The sequence below is a fragment of the Arvicola amphibius genome, chromosome 4 (genome assembly GCF_903992535.2).
Source record: "Arvicola amphibius chromosome 4, mArvAmp1.2, whole genome shotgun sequence".
NCBI lineage: Eukaryota > Metazoa > Chordata > Mammalia > Rodentia > Cricetidae > Arvicola > Arvicola amphibius.
In genome coordinates this window covers 75,800,123-75,814,095 of record NC_052050.1, presented here as the reverse complement: position 1 = coordinate 75,814,095, position 13,973 = coordinate 75,800,123, and the positions used below count along the sequence as shown (strand labels likewise).

At 44.3% G+C, this 13,973-nt stretch overlaps 1 protein-coding gene across 1 annotated transcript in view; it reads left to right on the top strand.

Annotated features, from left to right (window-relative positions):
* Rnf145 (ring finger protein 145) overlaps nucleotides 1-13,973 on the top strand; it is a 45,257-nt gene that overhangs the window by 14,019 nt on the left and 17,265 nt on the right. The window contains 1 exon segment of the mRNA XM_038328076.1: nucleotides 9,110-9,201. Coding sequence (XP_038184004.1) covers nucleotides 9,110-9,201 — 92 coding nt within the window.

Genomic DNA, 13,973 nt, shown 5'->3' with positions numbered 1-13,973 from the left:
ACATTTAAATTGCAGGTTACTTAATTCACTATTTTGCAACTGATGTGTCACCAGAAAGATAAACCTTAGTTTCCACACCTGAGGAATGGTGATGACAATCTTAAGGGACAGTGATAAGGGTCAAATAAGGCATCTGCATTTCTTAGAACAGTGAAGGTTCACTGAAGTTCAACTAACATTCCTTTTGGTTGTGTTTGTGAGGGTTTTCTTGTGCTGTTGGTCTTTTTAAGTTACTTGTTGAATGGTAAAGCATTCTGTGGCACATTCTAGCCTTTTAGAAGGGGCAGTCAAGAAGATCTCAAAATTCAGGCAGAGTTTTTCAGAACTGTTGTTTTTATTCATTTGTAGTCCTGGGTGAATCTCATGAGCATTTACACATGGTTTACTGGTGCAGTAATGGCCCAAAACATGTGATTCTGTTTTATCTTCAGTATTACCAATCCATCCCTTTCTAAATGGGGGCAAAATCCTCTTATGTAACGAAAATGGGGGTGGGGTAGGGGGACCCGAACAGATTCAAGGGTACAAAGATAAAAAGGCCCTTTTAGGGTGTACAATTGTAACTATTTAGTTTTAACATATGAATTTTTATTCTAAATATTTAATGTTTGTTTTCATCATTAGAAAGTTAAAACATACCAGATACTAAAAAGAATTTTGAATATTTTATAGTGGGGCAAGAACAGTTCATCTTCCTGGGTCACTTGGAGACCTGCAGATGGAATCTGGGGCAGGCAGACCCCAGGGAAGGGTGGGTCCAGACTTGTCTTGGAAAGAGAACTGTGGTAGAGTCAAGTTGGTTGGCTCAGTGAGTGTGCTGTATGGCAAGCTGATGCTTTGAAGCAACAGACAATGCCTGTCTCAGAGGGTATTTTTGTTTTTGATGTTGAATGACTTTGAAGCTAGGACATATTGTAGTGTTTGCATCAGTGTAATTCACTGGCTGTTCTTTTCTCATAAAAGGTTAGCAGCAAAGATGCGCTGCCCTCGAATTATCTGTCACATGTCACACGTAACAAATACTGATGTTTGAGTCTACTATAGTTTAAGATACAATGTTCATGTCTCTACTTAAGAAATAGTGACATTAGAATTATAGGTCATTTAATTCACTACTTTCAATATTATAATGTCAACTTAATAACCAAATTAAAAATGTTTTTGCATTTAGTTCATCTGTGGCTTCATACCGAGTTCACACATCCCTTTAAAGTCTGGCAGCTCAGTTCAGTGGTTCTTGATGCTTTTGCAGAGTTATGCAAACTGTGGCCACAATGGATGTTAGACTTTTGATGTCTCCCTAAGAGATCTCGGTACTCCTCATTTCCCACAAACCCCTGGATCTTCATCTCTAGGCTACCATCAGCTTTATTGTTCTCTCTCTCTCTCTCTCTCTCTCTCTCTCTCTCTCTCTCTCTCTCTCGTGTGTATGTATATGCATGACTGTGAGCAGAGACCATGACACTATGTATTGTGGTCTAGCACTCTACCTTGACACAGGCTCAGCTAGGTTGGCTGTTAGTGAGCTGGGAACAGCCTGTCTCCATCCCTGCAATGCTAGGATTATGGGACATTCATGGCTGCATCTTCATTTTTATGTGGCTCCTGGAGATTCCAGTTCTGATCCCCAGGCTTTCACTGCAAGTGATCTTATCTTCCTAGCCCTTATTTTGTCTCTTAATTCATTTATCCTGAACTGTAGAAGCACGGTCTTTGGTGCCAAGTTTTCTTTGATTTAGCAGGTTGATTCATACTGCAGTATTTTACCACCTTCCTTTCCTCCTCCTTGCCTGTCTCTTCCTCCTTCCCCTCCTTCTTTGGGGGGTGGAGGGGTTGTGATGTGCATCTAGCCCAAGACTTTGGATGCACCCTCTCTGATCAACTGGAACCCCAGTTCTGTCCGCTGTGCGGCTTCTTCACTCCCTGTCACCACCATGCATAGATAGACATTAGGTCGTTTCCACCGTGAACATCTGTGTGCTGGTTGTTAATGTAGATACACATTTTTATTTCTCTTAGGCAGATACCTTGGAGTACGATTGCTAGACTGTACAGTCTCCCAATTTAGACTTTTTGAGGACCGCAGGGCTGTTTTGTTCAAGCGGCCGAGCTATTCTGCATTTCTGTCAGCAGTACATGAGTCTCAGTTTCTTCACACCCTTGCCAACAAAGGTTTCATTGTGGGGCCTCCGCCACACATGTGAGGTGACAGTTCATTATTTGGAGTTTTCATTTCTCTCTTGGCTAGTGATGTTGAGCGCCTTCTCAGTAAACTCTATAAATCTTGTCTGGAAAAATGTTTACTCAGATTCTTTGCCAATTGTTTGATTTAAATTGTTACTGAGTTGCGGGAAGTCTGTATATATTCTGGGTACAGGTTCCTTATTAGACATTTTTGTAGATAACTTATCTTCCTCACTGCTGTGTAAGACACAGTGTCTGGGCTGGAAAGATGGCTCAGCTGTTCAAGGCTAAGGCTCCCAACCAGAAGGACAACACAGTGTAGTTTGCTCCTGGGAGATTCAGTATTTGGGCACGCTCAGTAATTAAATTGCTACTTCAGAAACCAGCTGTAGAGGTATTTACCGATATTAATTTTCTAAATTGAAAATTTTATAGACACTTGGAAGGCTGGGTTTCTGTTTTTTCTTAATTATTTATATCATGCTGATGAGTATCTGCATAAAAACTTGTTTGGAATTTGAGCTGGGTGGTGGTGGCTCACGCCTTTAATCCCAGCACTCAGGAGGCAGAGGCAGATAATCCCAGAGGCAGAGGTAGAGGGATCTCTGTGAGTTCAAGGCCAGCCTGGTCTACAAGAGCCAGATCCAGGACAGGCTCCAAAAGCTACAGAGAAACCCTATCTCAAAAACAAACAGACAAACAAAAAAGAAGTATTGGAATTTGACTGTAGATACTTACAGTTTGTAGTACATAAGAATTACATATTCAAAGCTCCATGATGTCACTCAGTGCAATACAAATAATTAAATGTTTAATTATTTACTGTGTGTGCGAGAGAGATGTACACGTAGAGGTCAGAGATCTCTCCTTTTACCATCTGGATTGAACTCAAATTGTCAAGCTTGGTGGCAAGTAACTGTATCTCCCAAGTCATCTCATCAGTCCCGAGTGTAATGAAAATATTAGTAGTATTATAGTTGAACTTGGTTTAAAAATTTAAAATACTGTCTTGACTTTAAAAATTGCTGAACTCTGCTTTTCCCATGCAACAATGTGGTTAATATATATGCCAGAATGGTTACTACTTTAAAATAGAGACAGTCCAGAACTGAACCATGCATGTTCCTGTAAGCTCGTGGTCATGACTCACAGCTATCATTATGTGTTTTTCTAAAAAAAAAAAAAAAAATGTCAAACTTTAGTATTCTTAATTCCAGGTTTTTTGTTACGTTTTGAATTAACATACTGATTTCACATGTGATGTTAATTAAGTCCCCACTGGAAAGGGTTTTCAGAAGATGGAAAGCATTTGATATGCATCCTAGCTGGATAGATGTAGAGATTTGCTTTCGAATATAAAACATCCCCAAGAATGTACATGTAAGATACAACAAATATATGTAAAATACAAACATTCTACGAAAAGCTCTCCAATTGGAAGGGTAGTCAGGGTGTGTCTGCCCTGGGAATAACAGCGTTTTAGATGTGTTCAGTCTCTGTTGTGGAGACTGTTCTGAGTCTCTACCCACTGGATGCAAGCAGCACCTCCTCCCAAGCACTATGACAGCCAAAATGTGTCTCTGGATGTCACCATAAGCCCCCTGGGTCCCAAACTCCCTTACCTGAGAGTTGTTCTGTCAAGGGATTGCTAAGTGGAATGTTGTCATATATGCACCAAAGAAGTTTTGACAGGAATAAACTTGACCAGTTTTTGGCATTTCCTCCCTCATTACTGAACCCAAGCACTAAATATCTATATAGGAGGCCAGAAAGGAGCAGGAAGAAAAGCAGGGATTAAAACAATTAAAATTCACTTGTGTACACGAACAGCTCAGTCACTAGCCCAGTGCTGAGGCTGCAGTAGGCGTGTGTGTGCACACGTGTGTGTGTGTGTGTCTCTGTGTGTGTGTGTGTGTGTTTGTGTGTGTGTGTGCACATTAGGTGCTTGAATTCCTGAGTGGTGGCTCTGATATGGAACTTTTTATTTGTTCATATTGCAAGGACTTGGAGCTCCATTTTTTTGTTCTGTCTGAAAGTAGATTAGGTTTCTATGAAATTAGCATCTTTTGAAAGCTTCCTGTAAGTGGCCAGAATGTACAGATTGTTCCCACGATGTTCAAGGACCCCGTCAGACTGCTTAAGAGGTTGTTGCATAAAGATTCAGTCACTAGCCAGAATGGTAAGCTCCCTGGGTTTGTTTTTGGTTGCTGCTGTTCATTTATTTTTAATGGCTTACATAATACTTTATAGCATTTTTTTTTCAATTGCAAGGTGCCTTTGAGGACTTCTTTGTGTGTCTCACACATTTTTATCCCCCTCCCCCAACACACACTCAGACACAGACACACACACACACACATGTTCCAGATGAAAGTGAAGAGACTCCCACAGAGGACTAGAGAACATTGTCCCAGTGTTTGGTTTTGTAGTGCTTAGAGGTTCACTGTCAGCATTCCACACATTACAGAAATATAAACTGTCCATGGAGGAAAGGGTACCAGGAAGGACGGCAGGGGTGCTTGCACCTGGCTGGCTTAGTGCGTTGTCCTCTTAGACCTTCCAGACTGAAGCGTGGTGACGGCCCCCTGAGCAGCTCATCTGATCGTCTTCCATGGGCGCAAAGTGTAACTAGAGCTCCTTGGCTTGTATCGTGAATTTCTTCTGTCCTAAAGTGACTTGCGATTTGGGTTTGTGTATGTGTGTGGTGTGTATGTTGCCGGTTCACATGTGTGTGGTTGGGATGCACATTCAGGCAAGTGTGTTGACACCAGGTATCTTCCTCCATTGTTCTTTGCCTTCATTCACCAAGTCAGAATCAAGTCTCCATTTGTGGCCATTCTAGTTAGCAAGTTTTCCCCCAACCCTCTCTGCTTGGAGTTAGAGGTGATCCCGACTGTCCCGCTTTTATGTCAGCCCTGTTCCTCACCATCTCCCCAGCTCTCCTGCCCAATTTCCCCTTCTTTAGCCCCTTTCTATCTTCCCTCTTCTTCCCCTCTTCTCCCCCTTCTCCTTCCTCCCCCCTCTTCCCCGCCCCCCTCATAGACCAGGCTGGCCTTGAACTCATGGAGAACCGCCTGCCTATGCCTCCCAAGTGCTGGGATTAAAGGTGTGTGCCACCACTGCCCGACCAGAGTGTTCTTGTTATCAGTCTGGGATGCGCTGAAGGCACATGTAAGTTGGACTTGGAGATGTTTGTTAGCCTAAAGGCTCGCTCCTTTCAGTTCTGCATGCCGGGTGCAGTGCTGACCTCTCCCGAAGAGCGTCTACATGGTGGTTTCCTCCTAGCTGAGCCCTCTCACCACAATCAGTCTCACTTCTGATAGGCTCGGCTTAGCTCAGCTGGTTCGACGAGGGCGCCTGCCCACTTCTGGGCCTGGCTGTTGCCCTGAGATGGATTTGCTGGACAGCCAGCTGGAGTCTGAAGGTCTCTCCTGAGGGAAGACCGATGAGGGTAAAGGGAGGGAAAGGGAAGATGCTGGGTCTTTGGAGTCAGGTAGCTGATAGGGAGGGATTAGGGTGGCCTGGAGCAGCAAAGATGACAGCATTTGGAGAGAACCAAGTCCAGGGTCCTAGAAGGTGGCAGTGCAGGCACCAGCAGGAGGGACTCAGTCAGGGTGCTGTTATGACTGTAGGGCTGATAATCTACTGGGAGATAGCCCTTCCTTGGTGGCCTTAGCTGTGCGGAATAACGGAACATGAAAAAGAACGGAACCGGTGGAAAGGACTAGAAGAAAAGGCTTTACGATCAAAGGAGTGTAGTATAGACTTGGATTCTTTAGTAACGGAAAGAGTGGAGGAAAACGGGGCTACTCATGCTAACGTACGGGGCAGACATAACTGGTCAGATGAGAAGGAACCTGGTGGTGCTGAGGGTGAAAGAGGTCATCTGTTAGAGCTATGCAGCTTAAGACTTAAGTTCTCCAAAAGTTTGAAACGGTCACCACATTTGTATTATTACAGCATTTCATACAGTTGTAACTCATTCTGAGAATAGTGTTGCTTATAGCCCAGCTGGGTGCTGGCTACGTATGTGTATAATGGTTTCTGTTTGGGTTGCAGTTTGTTTGGTCCTGGCCAGACAAGCACCAGACAAGCGTTCTACTACTGAGTTATGTCCCCAGCATCCCTTTAGAAGTTTGTTGTACTAGAATTTAAGATGAGAAAAGTCAGAGACAAAGCAGAGCTTTTGAGAATGCGAGCTGAAAGAAAGCTTTCAAGTAGTGCTGAGCCCCTGACATTCCAGGACAGTGCATCGGAAGTTCTAGAAGCAGTGTTGTGGATGATAACAGCGACAAATCCAGCAGGCTCTCTGCTCTGTAGTCTCCATAGCCTCCTCGACTTGAGCTCCTGGACCCAGGCCCTGGCAGCCGTGTGTGCCAACGTTGCTTTTCTCTTGATGTGACATTTACGTGGCAGAATGCATCCGTGTACTCATTGCCTTTACATAATCTCCAAACATTTTCACTACCTGAGAATAAAGCCCGGGGCTCCTCAAGCAGGGCCCCACTTCCATTTTCCTTGCTGTGTTAACTGTATCCTGATAAAAAGCAACCGGGAGGGAAGGAGTTGTTTTGCTGGCCTGTAGTCCCGTCATGGGGAAGTCAGGGCAGCGGTGCACTGCATCCCCCTCAAGAACAGGGAGGGTAAACGTGTGACCGACCCTTGCTCGCTTCCTTTCTTAGTCCCAGCCAGCTTTCTCTGCTCATAACAGTTGACAACTCAGGGCCTCTGAAAAGGTGCTGCCTCATTCACGGTGGGTCTTGCCAGTCATCAGTCAGGACAGTCTGTTCTAGGCGAGTCCATGATTGAGACTGCCTTTTTAGGTGATTCTAGGTGGTGGCAAATTGACATTTTAAACTATGGACAGTTATGTGTATATCCTCACCCCACACACACACTTCTGATCCCTGGCAACTTGTAGTCTGCTTTCTGTCTGTGGGTGTTCCTTGTCCCCTGTTTAAATTTAAACCAGACCTGTGTACAGAATATGCTGTGGCCACAAGGAAAGAGTTGGGCTTTGGAGGACCTGGCAGTACCAAGGCTCAGTCATTTTATATAGAATTTGTTGCTTTAGCTGGGCGGTGGTGGCGCAGGCCTAGCAATCAGGAGGCAGAGGCAAGCTGATCTCTGTGAGTTTGAGGCCAGCTTGGTCTACAGAGTGAGTTCCAGGACAGCCTCCAAAGCTACACAGAAAAACCCTATCTTGAAACAAACAAACAATAGCAACAAAAGAATTTGTTGCTTTAGTTTCATTTCAGAGGCGCTGTGGTTATTGATGGTGTCTTTATGCTGTACGCCTGTTGTTTCTCGACTACCCCACAACTATATACTTGGTGGTTAGCCATAGCAATCAGAACTTGATGTGTTATTTCCTGAGATCACATTTGTGCTTTTTTACATCAAAACTGATGTTTTTTTGGGACTGGCGCTCACTCACACTGCAGAATGCTACTTAACCTTTAACCTACTTAACCAGGCGCCAGTCATGTGCTCTCCTCCCCAGGTGAGAAAGTCAGCGTGAATTGTTCACAGTTGACAAACACTGACTAAATTCTTCCCTCTTGAGGCTCTGACTTTTTTCTTTTAGTATAAATGTGAGTGATCACGTGAGAGAGATAGCCATCAGAAGGTGATAATGGACAATTGCTTCATGGCCGCAGACTGAGTTTCTGTTTTCTTAAACAATCTCTAAACTGTTCCTGTCCTTAAAAAAATAGTTTTAAATTTTGAATTTTTGGCAGCTTTCTACTGCTTGACTTTGTAAAGCTCATTCCAAGCTGACTCTGCTGTGCTGAAAGAATTCAACCTGATTGCCTAACAGGAAGTAATTTCATGGGAAAAGTAAATACAGAATTTGAGTTTGTTCAAAAATATTAGAAGCATTGAAAGTATTTTAAAGTGAATAAAGCAGTCAACAGTTAAGGAAAACAGGGAAGAATTATTTTCCACAAACTTCCCTTCTTCAGTATAAAAATTCTGGGTGTCCATCTTGTCGCATTCCCGCCTGACGTACCGGAGAGTTAAGATCCTCCCTTCTGTGCGTCCAGCCTGATTTTCCAGGTGTAAACAGTTCTTTCTTGAGTGTGGAAAGCTTGTTGTTTGTCCCGGACCGAAAGAATTTCATCTGGACAGGGCCATTTGATCTGATGTGGTACTTCCTTAGAAATGTGGGTGCTGGGGCTGGAGAGATGGCTCAGTGGTTAAGATTGGGCCTCTTGCTGAGGACCCACCTTTGGTTCCTTACAGCCACATTGGATGTCTTACCCCACCTGTAACTCCAGCTCCAGGGGATCTAATGCCATCTTCTGGCCTCCATAGGCATTGCACTTGTGTGCACAAACCTGCACACAGATGTACACATAGACTGAAAACACAAAACAAAGCCCTTTAAAGCATAGGTATTACACTTTGCTCTTCTTAGATGCTGTTCTTGGCATTACAGTTCTTATCGGAGGTCCCTTGTAGATTTGAAAGGAAGGCTGTGAAGAAGGATTTTCTTGCTGGGGAGTAGTTCTCTAGCTAGTTGGTTGTTTTCTGGATAGCTAATGGAATAGTTGGGAACAGAACTTGGAGGAAGCAAACCAAATGAGGAATTTACTGTACTGTCCATCATTAGACATTTTCTCTTCCTTACTGTTGAGAGAGGATGTCTTCCCTCATTTTTTACTGGGTGTCAAATATTGAGTAAGGTGATGGGAAAAAGGAAACCCCACAAAATACATCTGCAGAGTCAGATACAGTTGCTGGGAAACTATGTCTGTGCCCACTGCATGAAAGACGAGATAAAGGCCATCCGCGGGTGTAAATCTGTAGATCTGAGTCTTTCTTATGTGTTGAAAGAGAGAAATGGTAACATGAGTTCTTCTGAGAGCAGGCGACTGAGCTGCCCTTCCTCATGCAGTGTGTTCTTACTGTTTCTCTTTAGGGACTATGTTAGGAGTGAACTGGAGTCGGCCTATGAAGGACCAATGTACTTAGAACCTCTCTCCCTGAATCGCTTTACCACAGCCTTAATAGGTAAGTATTGTTAAGAGTTAAATGTATAGGTAGGGATTGATTGGTTTCACCATCTTATGAGAAAATATTGATTCACAGTCATTAAAACATAATTTAAAAATTCAAGTTTGTTTATCGCTCTCCGATACAACTTACTGTTTTGTTTGGGGTTTTCGTTTGTTTGTATTTAGGGGATTTTTACTGTGTCTTGCTGTGTAACCCAGGGGGCTTTAAACTTCCCCCTCCACTGCCCTCAGTCAGATTTCTCTCTTCTCTTCCCTCAGACTCTGGCCTCTTGCTTCCCTGATGCTCTTTCCCCGGGGAAAGTGGTGCCACATCCCAGTTTGACTGGATCTTTGTACTTTGGCTTTCTCTTCCCCCTGCCTTCATTTCTTACCCCCTTCCTTTTTTTGTTTTTTTGAGACTGGGTTTCTCTGTGTATCTCAGGCTGTCCTGGAACTCACTCTGTAGACCAGGCTTGAACTCACAGAGATCCACTTGCCTCTGTCTCCCTGAGTGCTGGGATTGAAGGTGTATGCCAGCACTGCCCAGCTTCCTACCTTCTTTCTTCCCCTCCTTTTTTCACTCCCTTCCTTCCCCCAGCCCCAACTTATTTCTGACAACACCTCATATAAACCAGACTGACTTTGAACTCACCATGTAGCCAGTAATGACTTTGAACTGCTGCTTCCCCTCCTGAGGGCTGGGGTTTTCTGCGTGCTGGGAATTGAACCCAGGGATTTATATGTGCTTATGTTAGAAACAAAGAATAATTGTGTTGTACAAAGGAACATATGAACAAAATAAGAGAAGCTGGACAAGCAGTTCTTTTTGTAAAAAAGGGTGGGACAGGAGCCAAACCTGGCTAGCAAGCATAAGCACGCTGGGGCAGAAAGTCCACTTAGATTTTATTCTAACTCAGGTGGTGACTGTCTTTTTCCCATTGGCTGGGAGCTGCTGACTCATCATAGTCCTTGGAAATTGACTAGTTTTAAAAGGATCAGTGCAAGGGAAGTGTAACCAAGGGTGAGGGTCACGAGTCAGTGTTTCAAGTTATGGGAATACCGTCAGGCATTTTCAGTAAACAAAAATTTTGTCATGTGGAGAGATCAAAAGGTTAGGATAATAGATAGGAAATTCCTGGAATTTAGGGCCTTATTGGGCAAACTACTTTTATAGAAAACAAAACCCTTCACCTCTCATGCTAGCAGTCGGGCACTCTACCAACCAAGCTACTCACAGCCCACCTTTCCTCTCTCAGCCTACACACATACACACACACACACACTTCCCTCCTTCTTCCCATCTCCTTCCTCCCACTTCCTCCCCTCCTTCCCTCCCTCCCTCCCTCCCTCCCTCCCTCCCTCCCTCCCTCCCTCTCTCTCTTTCTTTCTTTCTCTTCCTTTCTTCCTCCCCCTTCCTTCCTCGAACCCTCCCTCCTCTTCCCTTTCCTTCCTCCCTTTACCCCCCCTTCCTTTCTACATCTATTGCACGTCAGTGCGCACATGTGTGTTGTGCTTTCATGCCTTGGTGTGTGTGTGAACATTAGAGGACAGCGTGCAGGAGTTGGTTTCTTCTTCTGTGATGTGGGTCCTGAGAATCCCATAGCCTTTCTTATTTTTTTGTGTTTATAATCATATCAAAAATAGTTCGGAGACTTGTGGGTTTTTTTTTGTTTGTTTTTGTTTTTTTTTGTTTTTTTTTTTTTTTTTTTTTTGACAGGGTTTCTCTGCAGCTTTTTTTAGAGCCTGTCCTGGACCTAGCTCTTGTAGACCAGGCTGGCCTCGAACTCACAGAGATCCGCCTGCCTCTGCCTCCCGAGTGCTGGGATTAAAGGCGTGCGCCACCACCGCCCGGCTGACTTGTGGTTCTTAAAGGGTTTTTAAATATCTAGGAAGATTAATTTTTAAACAGCTAGTCATTACTTTGAAAGGCTAAAGCGAGTTAGGTAATGTCTCAGATTTACTTAAGGCTGTTGAAAGTGAGCATCCTATGGTCAGAAATAAGTCCTGTACTTGATTGAAGCACAATGTTAAAAATAGAAAGTAGTGGCTTAAAAGCAAACAGATACAGTACAAAGTGAGCCACCTGCTCCTGCCATGCTGGAGACCCCAGACAGGAAGTGAGGGGACCGTCCCTAGCTCCGCCTCCCGAGACAGCCTTAAAGAGAAGGAAAATGTCCTGAAAGCAGCTTACATCTGAAATGCTCTCCCAGACCTTCATACAGAGAAGACTTAGGGATCAACTGCGAGGGCTTCTGGATGAATCGCCCAGACCTTTATACAAAGAAGACTCGGAGTGGGCTGGAGAGATGGCTCAGTGGTTAAGAGCATTGGCCTTGCTCTTCCAAAGGGTCCTGAGTTCACAATTCCCGGCAACCACATGGTGGCTCACAACCATCTGTAAATGAGGTCTGGTACCCTCTTATGGCCTGCAGACATACACACAGACAGAATATTGTATACATAATAAATAAATATTTAAAAAAAAAACAAAAAAAACAAAGAAGACTCGGAGTGGATCAGGAGGAATCCTGTACAGTCTGGGGACTGGTCAAGGCGTACAGATGAGAGCTGTGTTGTCCAGAACTCAGCCACCTGTGGCTGTCACACACCTTGAAATACCACTCTTCCACATTATAATGCGTAGAGTGTGCAGAACACACGCTCAAGTTTTTACTTTGTGCAGAAGGGTATAAATGCCTTTTAATCTTCCCTTACATGCTGATAAGACTTGTATATTGGTTTTATAAAGTGCACTGTTGCTTGGATTTGACCTCCTTTGCTTTTTGAAATGAGACCTCCTGGAAAAAAAAAACTCCTTTTGTAAAAGCTCTGGAGCGGAGCTCTGCAGGTAAGATTCTCTCCTCCTTCTGATGTGATGTCCAGGGATTTGGGTGGGCCTGTTTGAGCTTTTGAGCGGTTGGAGTGAAAATTCCTTTCAGGACTTCCCCTGCATCTTCTGAAATGTGAAGGTGAAGAATGAAGCCTAGGAAAGGGTGTCGAAAAACCTGTACAGGATTTTTTCTTGAACTTGAGATTCTCAGTGTTGAAATTGACCAGTGGCTCATCTTTATCAGGCAGCAGGGGTGCTTGAGGGGGCTCCCAGAGATGGGGGCCATCTTTGAGGCACACATATTTGCCCCTAGGAGGAAGACCAGCTTGGCTTGTCCAGTCCCAAGGGCACAAAACCACACACATCATGAGTTTCAGCCAAACATGAATTGACCCCACTTCCCCCACCATCCTGCTGAGTCAAGGGGGAGGAGGAGTCACCACCGTCTTCTTGCTCTGCCAGTCCTAGGTTATCTGTCCTTAGCAAAGGAGGGGGGGCCTTAGAAGTGCTGGCCCCCTTCCTTATCACCCCTCCTCACCCCACTTTCTCAATCTTCTTCCCCCACATCTTTTACTTCTTCTTCCTCTTCTTCCTTTTTCTGTTTCGTTTGTTTGGTTATTTAAAGCAGACTGTAAGTCGAGATCCAGGCTGCCTTGGCTGCCTTATAGTCTTAGTATTGGTAGCTTAACTAAGATCTGGCTGATAAGGGAATAAAATGATGTCCATGATATTAAAGAGTATTTTTCTGCTCACATTGGTTTTAAAGTCAATTCCCACTCCAGTTTCAGTAATAATAAGCTTTTGGGTTGGAGATTTAGCTCTGTGGTAGAACTCCATTCCCAGCACGGCAAAAAGAGAAACTAACACATCTACACAAAAGGAGTAGTGGTGTGCTGTTAAAGAGAAACAAATCCTTTTACATGTGACATGATTTCATAGAGGCTGCAGCCTTCCTGGAGTTATTTCTAATTGTGAAGCCCAGAATTCAGAGAGTCAGTACAAGGTGATTTTGCTCTACTCAGCCTTACCCATCGGAGTAGGGCATCTCACAGGGCAAACAGTTCATCCCTGGAGCTGCAGGGGCTTCCCACTGTGACTTCCTCACAGAAGCAGGATAAATAGTCTCAAAGAGAAAATGCCTTCTGAGTCATGATCTCTCAGAGAAGATAGGGGAAGTATCTCCAGGGCTCTGCCTGTGCTGGCCTGGACATAGGGGAGATGGAGGCCCCACAATGCTGACAAATGGTGACGTTGTCTCATCGCTGCCCCCAAAGCACTTCCTCCCACTCTTTGTTTTTCTGCTTCCACTTTGTGACTTCATGTTTTAGCAAAGGAACCCTGTATCCCCCACCATCAGATAGGCTAATTTTATGATGAGGAGGAACTTCCCCTGCATCCTCTCTCAGTTCCTGCTGCCCCTCTTCCCTTCCCTGCTGTGTGCGCTGCCTGCTGACATCCAGCTTCTCCGCTGCTGCTCTCTTTCCTGCCCCCCCCCCCCGTATCTCCTCACCCCTTGCTTTTGTTTTTCTCTCTGGTTTATCAGCTCTGTCTCCAACATGTTCTGTATTTTAATTTTTGTTCTGCGTTCTTCCTATATGAGATATGTTTTGTTCTGTGTTCTTCCTATATGAGACATGTTTTGTTCTGTGTTCTTCCTATATGAGACATGTTTTGTTGGCTGTTTCCCTTATTATCTCTCATGGCTTGTTGCTCAGATGCATCATCCATCTTTCTGGAGGAAGGCTTGGTTGTAAAGGTTTATCTGAAGGTGTCTGTCAAAGCCCCTAGTGTTTTAACTTCTACCAGGCTTCTGGTGTACATTCATAGTCGTAGAGCAGCTGAGGAAACGGAGGCCAGCCTGGGTGACAGTGAGACTGTCTGATTCACCTTGAGGATATAACCTAAGCAGATATTAGAAAACATGTCCAATTTGAAGTTGCTCAAGTATATCATAAAAG